Source organism: Monodelphis domestica, chromosome 5 (assembly GCF_027887165.1).
Source record: "Monodelphis domestica isolate mMonDom1 chromosome 5, mMonDom1.pri, whole genome shotgun sequence".
Classification (NCBI taxonomy): Eukaryota; Metazoa; Chordata; class Mammalia; order Didelphimorphia; family Didelphidae; genus Monodelphis; species Monodelphis domestica.
Genome location: NC_077231.1, coordinates 226,583,021 through 226,603,887, shown reverse-complemented (window position 1 = coordinate 226,603,887; position 20,867 = coordinate 226,583,021). Strand labels below are relative to the sequence as shown.

At 39.2% G+C, this 20,867-nt stretch overlaps 1 protein-coding gene across 2 annotated transcripts in view; it reads right to left on the bottom strand.

Moving 5' to 3' along the window:
- Window positions 1-20,867, bottom strand: part of ZNF862 (zinc finger protein 862) — a 39,718-nt gene that overhangs the window by 3,354 nt on the left and 15,497 nt on the right. For both annotated transcript variants that reach the window (XM_007504557.3, XM_056799865.1), the window contains exons 5-7: window positions 17,765-17,942; window positions 5,092-5,196; window positions 455-2,581 (exon numbers count right to left, since the gene is read on the bottom strand). In XM_007504557.3, the coding sequence (XP_007504619.1) occupies window positions 455-2,581; window positions 5,092-5,196; window positions 17,765-17,942 (2,410 nt within the window). The remainder of the gene's footprint in view (window positions 1-454; window positions 2,582-5,091; window positions 5,197-17,764; window positions 17,943-20,867) is intronic.

The following is a 20,867-nucleotide window of genomic DNA, read 5'->3' as shown; positions in this document are numbered from 1 at the left end:
CTTTGCATGGCACCTTGTTCTCATTCAGTTACTCTCAGATCAAGGTGCCACACAAAGGATTATGTCACCGTAAGTAGTACTGTACATGCAGCACCACCACATACAGTGTGCTCCTCTCACTGACCACCAATGAAAGAGGTGCCCCTTCCGGAAGTACAGTGGGGATCGGATAAATGGCCTCAGGGGGCCACATGTTGCCAGTGGGCCATAGTTTGGGGACCCCTGTCTTAGAGGAAAAAGAAGGTAGTTGGAAACAATGAGGAAGGTAGTTTGCAGCATTGTCAGAGAAGGAAACAATTTTTCAGGCTTGGTTTGTGGTCCAATCCCTAAAGAAATCCACTGATCAGGTTAATTAGCCCACAGAAATTTTTAGAGAATAAAGGTTTGGGATGCTGAGATCCTATCACTTGATCTCAGAAGTCTACTACATTTGTCCCTAACTTTTTTTACCTACCTGTATCAGAGTGAGGTGGCACTTGGGCACAAGTGTAGACATGGCTGAAGCGGCGGCCTGAAGAGGTCAGGTACCAATGTTGTATAGCAGGCTGGGGGTCATACTCAGTAACTGCCACACCATTCACTGCTGTCATCATAAGCATGTTGATGACCTCATTGGAGAGCTTGGTCCTCTCATCTGTCTTGATCCTGCTCATGGCACTGAAGCCTCGCTCACAGCAAGAAGTGGAGATGGGCACACAGACCACCACTGCAATGAGCTGGCTCAGCAGAGGGAAGCGGGAATGCTGAGAAAGAGCATTTTTGCATAGCATGGAAAAGGGAAGGTTCTTGGCAATGGTCTTTAGGCCTAGCCACTCATCTAGCAGACCTTCTTCACTGTAGCCTTGTGGAAGGGAGAGTTGAAAATGCTTGGCTAGGTTAAGGATCTCATTATTCCCAAAGTTGATAAGTTCAATGCCATCTGGCCAGGCCATAGTGTCAAATACCTCCATGTTTTTAAACTGAGGTGACCCATTAACGTCAAACCTTTGTTGGAGGTACTCAATCCCAGTTAAAATCACGTTCTCCCTGTCAGCCTGGAACCGCTGTTCAGCCATCTCTATCCTGTCTAAGGGAATGCCATAGAGCTGGCCTTCCTTGAAATTGGTATTGAATTCTTCCTCTTTGGGCCCTGCCTGGCAGCGGAGGGTTTCCAAGGCAATGTACGCCCGTTCTAGGGTGGAGTTTACTTCTGTGATCAATACAATCTCTTTCTGGCACACTTCAGACACAGGCCGAAAGATGCTTAGGAAGTCGAGAAGGAAGTGGCAGAACTTGATGAAATGAAAGCTCATCATCAATTTCAGCATGCCCTTTGCCCTGTGCCCAATCTGGCCCCCAGCTTCTGCCACACTCTGCAAGTGGCTGGCCAGGGCAGGCCAGCTCACAATCAGGGCATTCAGTGTCCGTCTCTTGCTTGCTACCCACCTGATGGCATTCAAGTCTTTGAGGCGCACAATTTCTTGTTCTAGGGCAGCTGCGCCTACCTGTAACTCATTCAGTCTTTTGTTTGAGGACTGGTAAAACTTAAACACAGTCCGGATGTGCCGATCACACTTCTTTACCAAATCAATGTTCCCACAGGCATCCACAACTGCCAAGTGGAGACGGTGAGCCACACAATGGACAGGCAACAGGGGGGGGATGATTTCTTGGAATTTCTCCACCAGACCTCCTTTACAGCTAAGCATGGCTGAACCATCAGTCCCTAGGCCTACTACCCACCCAGGTTTCCGGAATGGTATGTCTAGTTCATCCAGAGCAGAAATTATAGTTTCAAAATAGCCATCCACTGTCTCACTGTAGAGTGGGGCCAGTGTGATGTAAGACTCTTTCACTTCCAACTCTTTGAAGTATCTTATGTAAATGCCCACACATGACTGGTCTGAGGAGTCTGTGGAACTGTCCAACAACATGCTCACACAAGGGGAATGACAGATGTTATCCAGGATCTCCTTCTTCAGTGTCTCAGAGATGTACTTAATGAACTGGGTACAGGCAGTGCGATTTCGATATTTGCCCAAGATCATGGTCCCTGTGCTCTGCAGAAGCTGCAGAACCTTCTCGAAGTCATTTAGTGGCCTTGAGTGGTAAGCAATTGAGTAAGCAGCATTAAAAAAGTGTTCCATGTTTGCCATTAAGTCACTAGAAATTTCTGGCACCACTGGGACAAGGGCAGTCCGGGGTGCATCTTCCTTGACCTCTGCTGTATTGACACAAAGTTTATGGGCTTTGCTGACCTCATGGTACTTTAAAGTCTCCACTTTGAAAGGTCCTGTGTACCCTTTAACTAACCTGGAAGATTTGTCATGGAGGGAAGGGTGCTGTCTGCAAGCTGAGCAAAACAGCGTGTTCTCTTCTGGGTCACTTATCAACCAAGAAAACTGCCCAAACCAAGATTTCTGGATTGACCGGGGTCGGTAAGTCTTCTTGGCTTTCCCAGTCATGTCTCCTTCTGTTTCACCATTGCCAAGACTGGGGCAGGAGTTACAAACTTCTACTGAAGGAAGCAAAGGAAACCTAGCCTCTTCAGTAGAGACCAAGGTATCAACTTCTTTGTTGGTAATCACAGTCTTCTTTTTCCCTTTAGAAAAAGATTAGCATGCCATCAGTTTTGTTATCCTGACCTATACGGAGTCAAGTAAGAGAACTCTCAACTTTTTCCCTAAGACACGCCCCCCCCCCCCCATTGACTCAGAGACCTGTAGAGGAAGTTTCATCCCCTCCCCCTCCTGGATTGCCAACCCAGTTCATCCCATTTTTTGCATGCCAGCACGGTATCTATAGACGTTAATAAAAGGGTGTGGGTGGACCCCACCTGTCTGTACTTCCCTGAGCACCGCAGGTGAGGGGGACAGAGATAATCCTGCAGGATGAGCTACATGTGGTCAGACTTAAGAGTAGGAAAGAGACTTTAAATCTAAGGTTATTTATTTTCTCTATTTCAGTTTATTATTAATAAACTTTATGGAAAATAGGAACTTAGAGATATTCATTTTAATCTAACAGAACCCAAAACAAGAAATGCATCACCTGCCACAAGACCACAGATCATCTTGGTGTTTCCCATGACATTTAAATATCCATTGCGTTCCCCATAGGTTATTTCCCTAGTCTTTATAAATTCTTCCACCTGACTTCCTCATTGTCCACAGCTAAACTAGGGCCAGCTTATCATTTGAACATCAAAACATCACCAAACCCAAAGACAAGCAACTAAATCACAGTCACTGAGCATGCTATTAGCTGAGCTAGCAGCAACTTCATATTTCTGGGCAATTCCATGAAGAGAGGAGGTGCCAGAGTTTGACCTCCATAGAATTCTATGCAGTGTAAGAGATTACTAGTCAGAAGCTAAAAGGCCTACAGATTTCATTTCCTCAGAGATCCCAAGTGACTGATAATAAAAGCTAACATTTAATTATTGCTTTAAGGTTTGCAAAGCACTTCATATATGTTCTCTCATTTGATCTTCATGATGACCCTTTGGAGTAGTGGTATTATTTTCTCTATTTTACAAATGTGGAAACTGAGGATGAGATAGATTAGGTGATTTGTCCTGGATCACACAGTTAAGTTCCTAAGAGGGCTTGAACTAGAGGTCTTCCTGACTCCAAGGCCAGCACTCTTCAGTTATGATTGTGGGAGGAAGGTTCACACTGCTGCAGATGGAGGCCTGGAGCTTTAAGAAAGGCTATATATAGCTCAGATGGTCCCTTTACAGCCTCTTGTTGCTTCCTGCCTGCTTCCTTTCATCAGCTACAAAACCCCTTAAGAAGTACACTGGCCTCAGGACCCTTGCCTTCTACCCAATCCCCCTCCCACAGTTTTTTGAGACGCCTCCCCCCAGCCCTATCCAAAAGTATGTGTAATGCAACAGTTAAAGGTTATGACAGAAGCCCTGAGTGTAAACATCCCAGCCCTATCTTTTTCGGCTCACTTGTTAGGCTCACCTATCAGAGGTTTTTGTTATAATTTTTTTCCCTTTAAATACTGGTTTTGTTTGTACAGAAACTTTTTCCACAGCAACCAAAATTAGAAGGAAAAAATTTTTATAACAAAAGCTTCTGACAAAGGCCTCATTTCTCAAATTTATAAGGAGCTAAATCAATTGTACAAAAAAATCAAGCCATTCCCCAATTGGCAAATGGTCAAGGGACATGAATAGACAGTTTTCAGATAAAGAAATCAAAATGATCAATAAACATATGAAAAAAGTTCTAAATCCCCCCCCATTAGAGAAATGCAAATCAAAACAATGGTGATCACACTTAGCAGATTGGCCAATATGACAGTAAAGGAAAATAATAAATGCTAGAGGGGATGTGGCAAAATTAGGACACTAATGCATTGCTAGTGGAGTTGTGAATTAATCCAGCCATTGTGGAAGGCAATTTGGAACTATGCCCAAAGGGCTTTAAAAGAATGCATGCCATTTGATCCAGCCATACCACTGTTGGGTTTGTATCCCAAAGAGATAATAAGTAAAAATACTTTTACAAAAATATTCATAGCCTTGCTCTTTGTAGTGGCAAAAAATTGGAAAATGAAAGGTTGTCCCTCAATTGGGGAATGGCTGAACAAATTGTGGTATATGATGATGATGGAATACTATTGTGCTATAAGGATTGATGATCTGGAGAATTTCTATATGAACTGGGAGAACCTCCATGAACTGATGCAGAGTGAAATGAGCAGAACCAGGAAAACATTGTACACAGAAAGTAAAACTTGGGGAACAATCCAATGTGATGGACTTTGCTACTAGTAGTAATGCAGTAGGCCAGGATACTCCTGAAGGACTTATGGGAAAGAATGCTAACCACATTGAAAGGAAGAACTATAGGAGCAGAAATGCAAAAGCAAAACATATGGCATCACTTACAATATGTATATATGTATGTGATTTGGGGTTTAGGCTTTTAAAAATCATTATAGCAAAAAACAAATAATATGGAAATAGGTATCAAGTGATAACATTTGTACAACCCAGTGAAATTGCTTGTTGGCTCTGGGAGGGGGGGAAAGGAAAGAAATGAATCATGTAAACATGGAAAAATATTTTAAAATAAATTTTTTTTAAAAAAGACTCACCTGGGGGGCGACCTTTCCCCCACTTTGGTCCATTGGGGTCCTTGATCCAAGGAGCTGCTCTACGTTCCAGCTTTAAGATCAGGTCCGGCTTAGGAGCAGCAGGTCCTGTTCCAAGTAGAGAAAGTCACAATGAAAGAGTACTTCCAAGTAGTTAATCCAGTGACCTCATCTATAGACTCTATGCAAACAAACACCCCAAATGTGTCAAATAACACTTGGCTTTTTGAAAGCAACCTCAACAATGGCCCCATGTTTACAGCTCTTAAGTGTCCATGATATTCAGTCAGAGTAGGAGCAATATAACAGCATATTCTAGGATTCTAAGTAGTTCTTTCTAAACAATGGGATGGCTAGGCCAAATATGATTTCCTCTAACCACGGAGACCCTGGGACACCAACCTTGTTAGCAAGCAGGATCTATAAGAGCTACTGGCAAATTTAAGGCAATACCAAAGGGGAAAAAAAAAACAAAAAAGGAGAGGAAGAGAAAGAAAAGATCAGAAGAAAAAGGGAAAAAAAGGAGAGATAGAAGGAAAGTAATAGAACCATGTCATCAATAACACAAATCCATTTTGGAAATGAGGGTAGAGCTTTCAAAAACTACTCAATCTAATGACTGGAAAAATGACAGAGCAATCACAAGAGTATTTTTATTAAGCACTTATTATATGCCAGGCATTATATTAGGTCCCCTAGAGATACAATACAAGAAATTAGAACATCTTTACTCTCAGGGACCTTAAAATTTTAACTGTGAGATTAATTTAAAGACCTGTGTTGTGAGCCAAGGTGCTTACTGATGAAACAAGGATAGTGTGTGTGTGTGTGTGTGTGTGTGTGTGTGTGTGTGAGAGAGAGAGAGAGAGAGAGAGAAAGAGAGAGAGAGAGAGAGAGAGAGAGAGAGAATGCAAGCACTGTCATCTAGATCTTGTGTCTAGATGTGGATCTAGACCCATGGTGGCAAACCTATGACATACATGCCAGATGGGACACTCAGAGCCCTCTCTGTGGGCATGCATGCCATCACCCCAGCACAGTTTGCCAGAGTTCCTTACTAAAAAGCCAGAGGGATTTGGGGCCAGGCTGCTCCCCTCCTCCTTGCCAAAGGGCATTTCTCATATCAAACATCCCTCTAAAAGAGTCACCATCACTGATCTAGACTTGTCCTTAGGTAGACTGATCTAAGACTTGGCAAGTCCTTTGAGGGAAAAGGACATTAAAGTAGATGAGAAAAGCTCCTGAGGCTCTAGGGAGCTTCCTTGCTGTCCACTTTTAACCCTGCCAACAACTTTTATCTGTTTTTGTCTTCCTGACTTTTGACTACCTTTGGAACTGCTTTTGCCAGCAAGTATTGAAATGTATTTTGGTAAAAGGACTATTTGAACCCTAAGGCTCCAAGTAATCCATTTGGTTTTTTTAAATCATTTTTTTTGCTTTTTTTTTAACTCTTTAACTCTTCTAGGAATTCCTATTGGGCTTGTGTCTATGCTGCATTTCTTCTCTGAGGCTTTGCTTGTAGATATTTTCTAGTTAAGTCTCTTCCTTATGGTGGTTGGTGAACTTCTCTTGTCAGCACAGTAACTGTTACTGGTGAGATTCTTTTTACTATTTGCTCATTTCTCAGCCTATTTCTTGATTTGGGACTTGATATTGGCTCTGGGACTCTGGGTACTTTGAGGCAGAGCAACAGAGAACAGGACGGAGAGGAATGTCTGCCCAAGCTTCTATCCCTTTACATCCTTCTGCAGCTTTCACAGCTCATGCCAAGGCCCTGCAAGCTATTGATATTCCCAAAAGAGTGCAATCCAGGGAAAGACTCTGTTCACTCCCTTTCTATTCTGACCTCTGCAAGTTCCTGACCCAGGCTTGATTTGTTGTTTGTGTGAGACTGCATTTCAGTAAATTGTTGCTTAACAATAGATAAACAATAGTGACCTTATGAACATGAAGATGAATAAATTCATCCCCATTTGTAATCCCTAAAGAACAAAAGCATACATTATCATTTTATAGGTAGTAGTATACAGAGAAAGCTGGAGTATTCAGAAACAAATTGATTAACTTAATTAATTCAGGCAACTTTGATTATATAAGCTGACAATAATAATATACAAACCATATCTTGGTTTCCTCTAAGTTATTTCAAGATTCAAAGGATAAGAAATTAGATTAGAGGTATTCTAATCCAATTTTGTTAGATAGCAGTGGAAAGTTAATATTAAATTGTACCCCTTTAGCCCCCAAAAGGCTTTTGGTTTTAAAACTCTAACAGTTTCATTTTAGGGTTCAAGCTCAGGTTATCACTCCCTGAGATTTTGTTGGGTCCGTCCTTCTTCTGTCTAGATGTACCCATTTATACGTAAACTAGGACTTGATTAGGTGATTAAATCATCTGAGCAGACACCATGCTGGGAAGAGTAGTGAGCTAGGAAGCCATGTAGTGGGGAGGAAGAGAGTGTCTAGGCTTCTGGAGGACTGGTGACATCCTGGGAAGAAGTCTCTTGAGTTCCAATGAGAAACCTCTTGGGATATCCCTCCTCAGGATGTCAGAAGGGATATATATTGGCTTGTGTGACAGGAAGTGGAGGCTTTTTGCCTAGCTGCTCATTCTTTTGCCCCCATCTTCTGGTCACACTGGCTCTCTCTTAGAAGCATGGATCCAGTTGCTGGAACTTGGCCTAGCTCTCTGCTGGCTACACAGCCTTCTCGCCCACCTGCAAGTTCTATGGAGTCTGTTCCAAACTAGAGGAAGCTGTTAAATTTATATTTATGGTTGGACTGGATATTTAATTGGTGGTTGCCAGGGATTTAATTTCTAAATCCCAAAATGAACTACTAAAGTAAAATGGAATTTATGGTAGTTTATTTTTACAATTAGAGGGAAGATATTAAGGAAGAGAGTAAAGGGGAGAGAGAGAGGCAGAGCTCTGGCTTCCTCTGAGTCAGGTAGAAATTCTAAGCTCCAGCCAGAGGAAAGGAGTCTCAAGACAATGGGCCTTTCTCGGAGGTTCACACCTCCAGAAAGGCAAGGAAACTAAGTCAGTCTTTACACTCACCCCAATAACTGTCTAAAAAGAAAGCTGTCTGAGGTCTCCTGCACAAGCTCCCCCAGGGGTCCAATTCCACAACCAAGTGTCTTCACTCCAAGTCTGAGTGTCTGTCTTCCAGTCTCTCCTCCAAGTGACTCTTCTTCCTTCTTTATTCTTAATTGATTTTTGTGTGCCTCTGTTTCCTCTATTTAAAGACCTTTTTCTCTTTTGTGACCTCCTCTAAATTTTTACGTCTACCAATCACAGCAGACGCTCCTCTCCAGGACTGCCCACTCTTTCATACTGGGTCATAGACCTCCCACTCAATGTATGAAATGGGTGTTCACACCTTTTTGTAGTTAGTTCCCACCTTCTTGTGGTTAAAATGGGTAGATCTACTTTAAATACTGAGTTAACATTTGGGGGGATTAAAATCTAAAAATAGACCAGGGATTACAATTTTATCTTCACTATAAAGGAAGAGCTAAGTACCTTCATTGTTACAATCAGGAGATAGCCAAATCCAATCTTCACAGAGCCCATGGCTAGTTAGATTGTAATGAGCAGTCTATTTTTAATAAATTCATATTTTTAAACTAAAAATATAGACTACAGAGAATTTCAACTATCACACAGCCCAATTTAAAAGCAGTACTTCTCTTAACAATTAATACCTTGAACATGTATTCATGTGAGGTTTCATAAGACACAGCTTGAGACACAGACATTATAGCAATGGAAACTACCTAAGTGCCACTTCATATCTTAAAATCCAAATACAATGAAAAAAATATTTTTGATCAAGGTATCAGATGCTCTAGAATAATAACACAAAAGATAGTAGATGATAAGTGAGAAAATGAGGAGCAAAAAAGCCATATTGGACATGTTCATGATGAATGCTAGAATATATATAATTCTATTTTGGGACAGTTCTCATGAAAGTGGGACAAGAATGAATAAGTTATTAGCTGGAGGATTTTTTTTTGTAAAATGAAACCCTATAACAATGACTTGGCTTATCAAAAACCATATATAACACTAGACACATACCAGAAAACTGCAAACTTTTATGCTACTAATTGCTCCTCAAATTATACTGAAGAGACTCATCAGGCAATGAAAAAGCTTCTGCCTAACCAGAAGGCATATTTACCAAATTCAAGTTGGAAAAAACCTCCAAGATTACCTGGTTCAACCTATACCTGAAAAGGAATTAGCTGGACAAATCCCTAAGTGATCATTCAGGCTCTGTTTGAAGACCTCTAATGACAGGACACTTTCACTTATCTCTAGAGGCAGCTCTAAATGTTAGGAAGTTTGTCCTTGTAGAGCAGCAGGTTTCTACTCCAAAGAACTTCCACCCATTGTTCCTAGGTTCTGCCCTCCAGGACAAAATAGGAAACCACCTAATATCTCTTCTACAAGACAGCCCTTCAAATACTTAAAGACGGCTATCACATTTCTAGAGTCCTCTTTCCAAGCCCTGCATACTTATTTAGCATGCTCTCCAGGCCTCTTACCATCGCAGTTATCCCTCATTTATACCCTTTCCAGTTTTTCAACAACTTTCTAAAATGTGCCATCTGAAATTTATAGCATACTTCAGGAGGAAAATGCAATATAATGGAAAGAACACTGATTTTGGAGTCAGAAAACTTGGGGATAAATCCCAATCTCTGTCTCTAGATACTTGACATTAGTCCAAGGAATTTGATCAGGCAACTAGATGGTGTAGTGGATAGAGTGCCAGGCTCTGAATCAGCAGGAGTCATATTTGTGAGGCTATGTGACCCTGGCCAACTCTGTTTCCCTCAGTTTCTTCATCTATAAAAATCAGCTAGAGAAGGAGATAGCAAACCACTTCAATATCTCAGCCACACCCTAAAAAGATCACAAAAAGTTAGAAATAATTGAAAAAAATGACTAAACAACAACAAATTGTTCTAAACTCCAAATTAGAAGAAATCATCAGGGAAAACTGCCTTATATCCTCAAACAAGAGGAGAAAATAGAATTTGAAGGAAACCACTAATCACCTCCTGAAAGAGATCTCAAATCAAAAACTCCCATTACTATTAAAACCAAATTCCAGAACTTCCACACAAAAGAAAAGGTACTACAAGCAGTCAGAAAGAAAGAATTCAAATGTCATGGAACTATTGTCAGGATTACATAAAAACCTAGGAGCTTCTACATCAAAGGACCAAAGGAAATGGAATATGATATTTGAAAAGGCAAAATATCTAAGATTACAACCAAGAATCACATATCCAGCAATAGTGAATATCAATCCTCCAGGTGGAAACACTGACATTTAGTGAAAAAGAGGACTTCCAGAAATTCCTGACAAAAGTCCAGACAAATTAATCCTATTAGTATGGGTCACAGTTTCCTCTCTGTGGCCCAATCCACAAAAAAATCCAAAAAAATTTCAGGCTTGATTAGATGATTTTCAAGTCCCTTTTCAGCTCTAAATCATATTATTTTTAGATGTTAAATGATATCATCTGGGTATTATGCCTCTGTCTCCAGAATCTCAGTCCCTCAGTAATAACTAGGGGCAATGTAAGTTTGTTGTAATTTCTAGAATTCCCTGAAACTGGTATATTCCTAGACTCTCACAGACCTGCTCAGCTATAACTACTTGAAATTAAATCTGGGGACAGATCAACCAAAAGAGTAACAAGGAAGTAGGGAAGAATAGTGGTAAGACAGAGGATAATCTGAGAGTGGGTATGGGGATGGGAGGCATAGCAGCAACCCATACACTAGTTTGTTAGATTTCCAATGTGGGAGAGGAGACAGACCAGAACAATAACCTGATGCGAAGTGAGACATGACAGTTCAAAGGCTAATCCCATAGACAGTCATACTCTAAGAGGGATTGGCCCATACTTCTGAGAGCCCCAGCACTTATGCTGCAAAAAAGGGTTGGAAAAACCAACCCCACTAAGAAAGTACTACTGCAGTGTGACACTGGGAACAGTAGTTATAACTGGCTGTACCCTGAGTCTCTGGAGTACTATTAAGTACAGAAATACACCCCATCTCAACATCCTAAGGCAAAGCCCCACTTGCCACCTTCTATTGGCCAAACTGCTTATCTAGATAATTCTGAACCTCACAGACAGCTTTCCAAAGTCCCAAAACACAAAAAGCAATGGAGGTTGCTGTCAAATATCTTAATTCTTAAAGATAAACAAGAGCCGATGTCATGGCTAGCAGACCAGTCATACTTAACTTATGTTGTTATATGTTAACTATGTTAAGTTGTTCCTTAGAAGGCAAGGCAAACAAGATTCCTGAAAGCTTGGCATAAAAGAGGTATAACAGGGGAAGGGAAAAGAGAAAGAAAAGGAAAAGGGTAAACAGAGGAGCTGCCTCTCTACTAAACAATCAAGGCAGGGAAGCAGAACAATGAAGGGAAGTTGAAGTTGTACAATGGTAGCTATTCAAATCATCTGTAATGGGTGAAGAAAGCATCTCACCCAATTATGAAGCAAATTTATAACAAAATTGTATTTTTACTTTAAAAATTCTATAGGGTACATAATGATCACTTTTTTTGGAATGACTCAATAGCATTTTAGCAGATAGGAAATTTCTGAGCTCAAGCAGAGATGAACATTACACAAACTTAAAAGAATCAACAAAAATTGGATCTTAAAGACCTATGACATTCATCTAAGACAAGTGATTGATTGCCTTAGCAAAGAAATTAAATAAAATACGTTAATCATGATCTAAGTAAATTTATTATAAATAAATACTTGGTAATGTGAGTTACTTTAATGTAACCAAATTATAAAAGTTATCTACATTAATATTAATTAGATAATTATTTACTAGATGCTGAAAACGCATTAAGAGTATAACCATTTAACAAATCACAATTTAGGAGAAACTTACTTTGAGTAATTAAAAAACTATAAGAGAAGACTAAAGCACAAACAAAAATATTCTCAGGCTCTTGGATTTTTCTTGTCCAAAAACTAATGACTCAGAATTGCTGCCTGTCTCCATTATTATGAGGAGCTTTAATGTAAAAAAAAAAAATTCTAATAATCAAAATGATAAATCACTCAAAAATAGGTCACAAAATTTGCTAATGTTTCTCACCTTAGTATAGTTAATAAACAATGTTATAATCTGTCAAAACCATTCAAAAATGCAGACTGACAAATATTCTACTACTTAGAAGTTATCAGACTTCAAAATTAGAGAAAAATTAGAATTTGTAGCATGTCTTTAACAATGTGATGTAATTTCTTAACATTTAAAAGCAAGAGTTTTACAAGTATGGTATGATAGAAAGAACTCTAGATCTATAGTCCAAGGACCTAGGTTTGAATTCTATCTATGTAACTTACTACTTACAGGCAAGTCAATTAACATCTGTGAATCTCAGTTTCTTCATATACAAAATGGGAATTCTGCTCCAAATCACTAATAATAAAAAATCTCAATCAAAACAATGCTAAAGTTTTACTTCATTGCCAGCAAAACCTGCAAAGTACTTAAAAAAGAAGGGAAGAGTTAATATTGGAGGATTTATGGAAAGATGGGCATTAATTGCACTGTTTGTAGAGCCACTGATTCCCATGTTTCTTTCTTTTTTTCTTTTTTTTAAACCCTTACCTTCCGTCTTGGAGTCAATACTGTGTATTGGTTCCAAGGCAGAAGAGTGGTAAGGGCTAGGCAATGGGGGTCAAGTGACTTGCCCAGGGTCACACAGCTAGGAAGTATCTGAAGTCAGATTTGATCTGAGGACCTCCTGTCTCTAGGCCTGGCTCTCAATCCACTGAGCTACCCAGCTGCCCCCTCCCATGTTTCTAGGACATTAATGCTTCTAACTGGGAATAAATTCATATGCTTTCAAAATATGGAAGACAAATTCACCTTATATCTTCAAATTGTTTAAAAAATGGCTATTTTATTGTACCAGTAGAGTTTCATAAGATTATAAAAAAGAGAAAGTTTAAATTTGAAAAACTGATAGTTAATGACGTTGAGTGATTCAAAGACACTGTGTCTAAACTACACAAATATGTAGTGATATTTGAGTCCTACATAAATATATCATAAACAAAAGCAAACTAGATATAATGGACCAAATCTCTGAACAGTAAAGCATTCATATTTAAGTCTCTTACCCAGCAGTACAAAATTCTTGATGGATTCTCTGATGTAAGCCTCAATTCTCAAGAAATTGTTAAAGAAGCTGTATATGTCTGGTACATGCTCTGAGTGGAGAGGTATAAGTATAGGGTGAGAGCCCCAATATAACTCAGACTCACTATGTGAAATTCATTATATTAAAAGCTGCACTGGGTCAGTATCAGTAAATCACTGACACGAGAACAGTTAGGGAAATCATCTATTCTAAATCCTACATTTTACAGATAATTGGACATATTCAAATACTTCCAAATATTACAAAATGTGTATAGCAAAAACTGTTTTGTTCCTAAATTCTGCAAAATTCTATATGGTAAAACAACAAAATTAGAAGCATTTTTACAAATCAAGGGTGTTTGATAGGTTAAGTAAAGTTGTGATACAAGACAAATTATTACAGAATTTTAAAAAAATTCTTCATTTCATATATATATATGTGTGTGTGTGTATATATATATGCACATATATATATATATATGTTAATCATTTCTTAAAATATTAGCTGGCACTTTTTACATTTTGAGAAGGAAAAAAACCCCCAACTACACACTGTAAGAATAGAGGAATCACAGAATTTGAGAAAGAAGAAAATCTCAGGGGTCATATAGTCCAACTAAAGAAGCCAATGGCAGGAATTTCTACTATAACAAATCATCATCCAGGCTATTTGAAGCACTATAAGGAAGGGAATTCCATCACCCTTCAAAGCAGCCCACTCCACTTTAAGGTAGCTCTAATTAGGAAGAGGATTTTCCTGACATGCAACCCAAGCTGGCCTCTGCAGTTTCCTGCTGTTGGATCTGCTTTCTAGGGTCAAACAGAAAAAGCTTAATAATCCCTTTCCTACATGACAGCTTTCACATATTTATCCATAGCTATCATGTCCTTTCTGAGTCTTCTCTTCTCTCGGCTAAACAGGCCTGGTTCTTTCAACCAATTCTCATAGGCCATGAACTCAAGGCCCTTCTCCGCTCTGATTACCCCCTTGGGGCCCTCTGGTTTATCAACATCTTTTTAAATATGAGGCATCCAGACCTGAACATGATACTGTAGAGGAGGTAAGATGAAAGCAGAAGGCAGTGGGAGTCTCATCTTCCTCCATTAGGAAGTTTTGCCCTTCTAAATTCAATCTAAGACTGTATTAATTTGGTTTTTTTTTTTTGGTTACTACATCATACTCATATTAGTTCAGTCCATTAAAACCCCCAGATATTTCAGAGCCACTATCTAGTCATACCTTCCTCATCCTATACTTATGAAGCCAATTTTGTATCCCTATGTGTAAGCCTTCACATTTTCCCTAATTGACATTTATCTAAATAGATTTGGCCTAATGCTCTGGCCTCTCAAGATCCTTTTGATCACTGTGCTAGCTACTCTTACTAGCTTTGTGTCACCTGCAAATGTGACAAGTATCCTATCTACACCTTTATCCAAGGCAATCACTGGAAAAAAAAAAGTACCAAGCACATAGATTTCTGAACTCTTCCACTCATGACCTGCTGCCACACTAACAATGAACCATTAATAAACACACTCTGAGTCTAGCCATCACACCAGGTCTGAATCTATTTGATGATCACCTACTTCATCTCTCTCCATCTTCTACACCATTACAAAATGTCTTCTCAAAAACTTTGATAAAATCTAGGTAAACTTTTGAAACTTAAAATTTTTTAAATGAAAGTTGAAAATTGTTTTTATGTTTTATTAAGAAAATTATGTTTTTATGTTTTATGAAAAATGTTTTATGTAGTTGGGGGAAAATATTAAAAATCAAATCCAGATAAACTACTTCCATAGTGTTCTTATCATCTACTAGTCTAGTAATTTCATCTAAAAATTGCATGGGGTCAATAAGGCACAACCTGTTGCTGAAGAAACCATGCTGGCTCATTGGATCATAACTTCCCTTCCAGGATGAGTGCCAACCATTTCTTTAATAGTCCAGTTTAGGATTTTCCCAGGAATCAAAATCAAATTCAGTGGCCTATAATTTGAGAATTCTGTTCTCTTCCCATTTTATTGAAAATAATGATATTTGTCTTTGCCCAATCTTGTGGTACCTCTCCTATTTTCCATTATCTTTCAAATATAATTGACAGTAACACAGGAATCATGTTTGCCAGTTTTCTCAGGACTTTAGGATGTAGTTCATAAGGGCCTGTTGGCGTGAATTCATAAAGAATAATTAGGTGCCTCTTACTCTTTCTTTAATTATCTTGAGTATCCATCCACTTGTTTGTGAGTCCCTTTTGTTTTGTCATTTTCAATCCAAAAGTCATCCTTCATTACAGAAAAAACAAAAACAAAGAAAAACTAAGCAATTCTCCCCTTCTGTGTATATGCTGTCAGTTATCACCTTATTTAACACAAAGATCCTATCCCTTCTTAACATTCTTGATATGATTTTATAGTCATGTTTACCACGCTAATATTAATCCTCTGGTGCTGGGACTTGCTTCCATCTTGTAAATTTCTTTTTAAAATCTAAGTTAATTGGTTGAATTCCTTCTATACCCACATCACTCTCTTCAGACAAATACCACTTTTCCTGCTCACTGGAATTGTTTCCCATAATTCTTCTGAATTTCATTCTTGAACATGTCCTGTAAACCTCAAAATTTCTTAGACTTATAAATGTTAGAAATTTCACCATTGGGAAATTTCATACTTGAAAAATTTCCTATTGATAGTGGGTCTTGACTATTGGAATGTGAACCCCATTGGCATGGGAGGTTCCTTTTCCTACCTTCTTAAGATTACTTTAGGACAGAAACCTTTTGCTGAACAATGGAAAGGACTTTGACCTATGCTTAAGCATAGAACAGGAATTTCTTTGAGTCATGATTGATTTTAGAATTGATACAATGGAGATACTTGGAATCAATCTCCACCCTATTCAGTCCTAACAGGATTGAGTAAGGGCTGCAGCCTAGATCAAAATTTAATTATTCCAATCTCTACCCTACTCAGGTTAACAGGATTTAGAAAGGGCTGTAGCAAAGGAGCAAAGATTTAATTATTTGAAAATATGACCTTCAACAGACATGTGCAAAGCCTCTGGGTGGTCCTGGGTTAAGCTAGAGCCTCCATTGGCACAGGGAAATTGATGGACAGTGATTGGTAGATGTGAGAACTGAGGGGAGGCAACTTGGAGGGTTTCCTTAAGGATAGGGGGGTCTGAAGACTCGGGGTGGTGGTGGAGAAGTTGGTCGGTGTGGTTGGTGTGTGCTCTGAGAAGCTTGCTCTGAAGGAAGCTGAAAGTGGGGGCCTCTGAGACTGTTTCTCCATTTTGGTCACGTGAGTAATAGGGACTGATCTCTTTTCTTTGCCCCAGCTATCTAAGGGCTTGGGCCTTTTGGCCCAGCCTAAACAGAAGGGGTATTTAAGCCCTATTCCCTTCTCTCCCTTTTTCTCTCTCTCTATCTCTAATTCCTTTCTTACTCCTATTGTAATTAAACTCCATAAAAGATTTACTGCTGATTTGAGTTTTCATTTAGGAATTACATAGCTGAATTCCTTGGCGACCTTAAATTAATATATATCAGTCTTTTAAAGTGATTCCCTTGTCACAGTCCCATCCTTCCAAAGATGACTTTGCCTGAAGCATTTCAGTCCATAGGAGGCAGCTGAGTGAAATAGTGATTACAGAGGAAGATCTGAGTCTAGATCCTGCCTCAGGCACTTGCTGTATGACTTTAGGAAAGTTAATTAATCTCTCTTGTCTCAGTTTTCTCATGTGGAAAATGAAGAGGAAGGCTTCTTAAGGTCCCTTCTATTTCTATGATTAATGATAATTCTGTAACCTATAGCCTACAAACTCAACAATGGCTACTATAAATAAGGCAATATAAAATAAAATGAGACATTCAAAATATTGTCCTTGCTAGATACCCTATTACATTCAGTACAACTTATATATATTAGCTACTAGAGCCTCACAAAGTGTTTTGTTCAAAATAGTGAATTAAAGCAATCCCTGCTTTATGTTTTAGTTCTCTAATTCTGTTAGTTAATACCAGAAAAATACTTTAATTGATTCTAACAAGTAAGATTGTTTTCCTTCCTGAGAGGATACAAGAGCATTAGATTGAAGTGGAGTCTCCAAGGTAGCAAAAAGGAAAAGGATAAAAGAAAGAGGAAGAGCATAAAGAAAGGCAATTTTCATCATCTTTACAAATTTGCTAATGACCAACTCAGTAACACTTATGACCTAGACTACCATAACCTAATAGCAGCAGTAAGAATATCCTCATGTAGCCAACTGCTATTCTGGCCCTGAAATGCTCAAGCCAGTCCCGAGTACAAGAGACCTAAAGCTGAAGGGTTACTGAAGCTCAGCTACTCCAGTGCCTCTGCCAATGAAAGAATAGGAATGGAGAGAGGAAGATGGGCCACTGGAGCCCTTGTGGATTCCTACATCTAATAGTAGTGACCAGAACTCATAGATGATTCTTTACCTAATGAAGCCAGCAGCTCATAATTCATGCGCATCACATCTCTGTACAGCTCTTTCTGCCGCTTGTCTAGCATTGCCCACTCCTCACGGGTGAAATATACTGCCACATCTTCAAACACCACTGGAAGTTCTTCAAACACCACCGGCACCTCCTGAAATAGCCCTTCCTTAGACGGATCCTGGAACAAAGAGCATCTATAGCACTCAGTACCCTGGAGGTTCAAATACCCATTATAACCAGAGGAAGGGACTTATCCAGAAGGGCCCCATGACCACCCTTCTCAGAGAGCATCCCCTGACTCCACCCAAAAGTTCAGCAAAATCCCAGAAACTCCCCAGACTTTTTGAGTAACTAGCTTTTTGGTGTCAGAGATCCCCATCAGGATACCAAATCTGTAATTAAAGTAACCCCTCCCTGAAGCCATGACAGGAAAAAAGAAAGATGGCTATGAAGAATTTGCCTTAAAGAAGCGCATTTTAGTGACACACTCCTGTTTGTAAAATATTGGCAAGTTCCTTCCCAACCATATACTTCCCAAGGTTAGCAGTGAATGAAGCTTTTCCCTTTTCCTCAGAAGCACCTCCCAGGCTTCTCCCCAACCCTTTCAAAATAATTGTACCAAAAATGTGGATCCCAGAGCTATTTTAGAAGAGGTGAACATGAATGGCACAAACACAGGGACCCAGATAAAGAAAGCAAGGCTCAAGCAGAGGCAATCAGAATAGCTCCAAGGCCTTCCCGGAGTTTCTTAACCAGAGGCCAGCTTCTCTTAGGAACTCATCTTCTGCCTGTTTGTGGGTTTCCTTTCAAAGTAAAAATGAAAAGGAGGGAACTGCCTTGGTGCTAAGTAGTCCCTCTCATAAAGAAGCCTCATACTGTGCTAGACATAAAAATTGGACTGAGAACAATGTAAGGATGCTCCCTTCTTGCCTTGCTGTCTTCACTGGTAGAATACCAATGGGATGGATTCTGTGGGAATTTTAAGCCAAGAAAGTTCACTGACATGACTAAAGCTGAAGGGATAAAAGATCAAATAGACTTGGAATTCTTACACTAAAGTTCCATAAACTTTCAACTATACATGTGAGGGAACTTAAGCCCAGAAGCAGAAAAAAACTTGCCCAAGATCCCATGGCTAGTCCACAGCAAAACTGATACTAGCAAGGATGAGAAGTCTCTAGATTCCCAAGCCAGTGCTCTTTCTAGCACATTATAGGGCTTCATGCTCATTTTGGCCCACAATGACAACCACTTTTTGACAAGAATTGGCTTCTTTTTTTCCTTCCCTCTACTCTGCATACATTTTGTATCACTGTTGAGACACTGAATACAAATCCCACACTGACAGGATCACCCATCATTAAGGCAAGTGGAGATGCAAAAAGCTATGTTTTCTCAATACTTTCTAAAACAGTAGCAAGGATACAAAATTAAGAGAACTGGACAGCATGAAAGCTGAAGCAATCTTTCAAAGGGAATCAAACAGTTTTCTATGATACTGGCTTCATGACAATGTTATGAAAGATGAAAAGACAGGGATGTACTCAGGGAATTAATTTTTTTTTTCTAAAACAGCATTCTTCACTTCAAAAATGAGAAAAATTTCAAGACTACCTTTATAAGAAAATCTGGCAACATCTGCCCTTTTTTCATCTAAGGGGCTACACTGTTTTGTTTTAGAAAAGAACACTGCTACAAACTAAACTGAATTTTGCTTGTTAGAATGCCTCTGTCTCTTGCCTACCTCTCCTTCAACCTTCTGCTCATATCTCTGACTTAACTATAATATTAAAATGTCTTTCTTAATGTGTTCATTGAATTTGTTCATGTTAAAATAAATGAGTATAAACCTTTGGCAATTCACTGTTTAAAAGCGTTTCTTTCTAAATGTTGGAGGGACTGTGGCAAAACTGTGGCATTAATGCATTGCTGATGGAGTTGTGAATCAATCCATTCTGGAAGGCAATTTGGAATTATGTGCAAAGGGTTTTAAAAGAATGCCTGCCCTTTGATCCAGCCAAACCACTGCTGGGTTTGTACCCCAAAGAGATAATAGGGGAAAAATACATGTACAAAAATATCTATAGACACCCTCTTCATAGTGGCAAAAAGCTGAAAAATGGGGGGGTGCCCATTGATTGGGGAATGGCTGAACAAATTGTGGTATCTATTGGTGATGGAATACTATTGTGCTGAAAGGAATAATAAACTGGAGGAATCCCACGTGAACTGGAAAGACCTCCAAGAATTAAGGCAGAGTGAAAAGACCAGAACCAGGAGAACACAATCGAATGTAATGGACTTCTCTACTAGCAGCAATGCAATGATCCAGGACAATTCTGAGGGGCTTATGAGAAAAAACTCTATATTGTGATGAAGAATGAACGGTTTGCAAAAAAACTGAGAAGTGCAAACGTCAGAGTGAGTGATTGACAGGAGCATGTGACTAAGAGTCATATGGGAATTCCCAACATAACAATATCCAGAGAAAGAATTATGGGAGTAGAAACCCAAAATAAAAACAAATAACTGATCACATCGTTTGATGGGGATATGATTGGGGATGTTGACTTGATCACTCTACTGCAAATATTAATAATATGAAAATAAGTTTTGAACAATGATACATGTAAAACCCAGTGGAATTTCTTGTCCGATCCAGGAGAGGAGGAAGGAGGAGGAAAAGGAAAAAAACATGAATCATGTAACCATGGAAAAATATTCCAATTTAATTAATTAAATTTTAAAAAGAGAAAATAAAAAAAGTTTCTTTTTAATTGATGTGTCTTTCCATAAAAGATTCACTACCCTACATTAATATTTACTATTCAGACTGACTTCAAGGAATGTTTCTCATGATCCTTCTGGCAACCTTCTTTGAGATTTCCTTCCCTCTACTCTGCATACATCTTGTATGTACAAACTTAAAAAAACAACAACACCTTACCTTTCAGCTTAGAATCTATACTGTGTATTGATTCCAAGGCAGAAGAGTGGTAAGGGCTAGACAATGGGGGGTTAAGTGACTTGCCCAGGGTCACAAAGCTACAGAAGTATTTGGGGCCATATTTGAACCTAGGACTTCTGGTCTCTTGACCTAGCT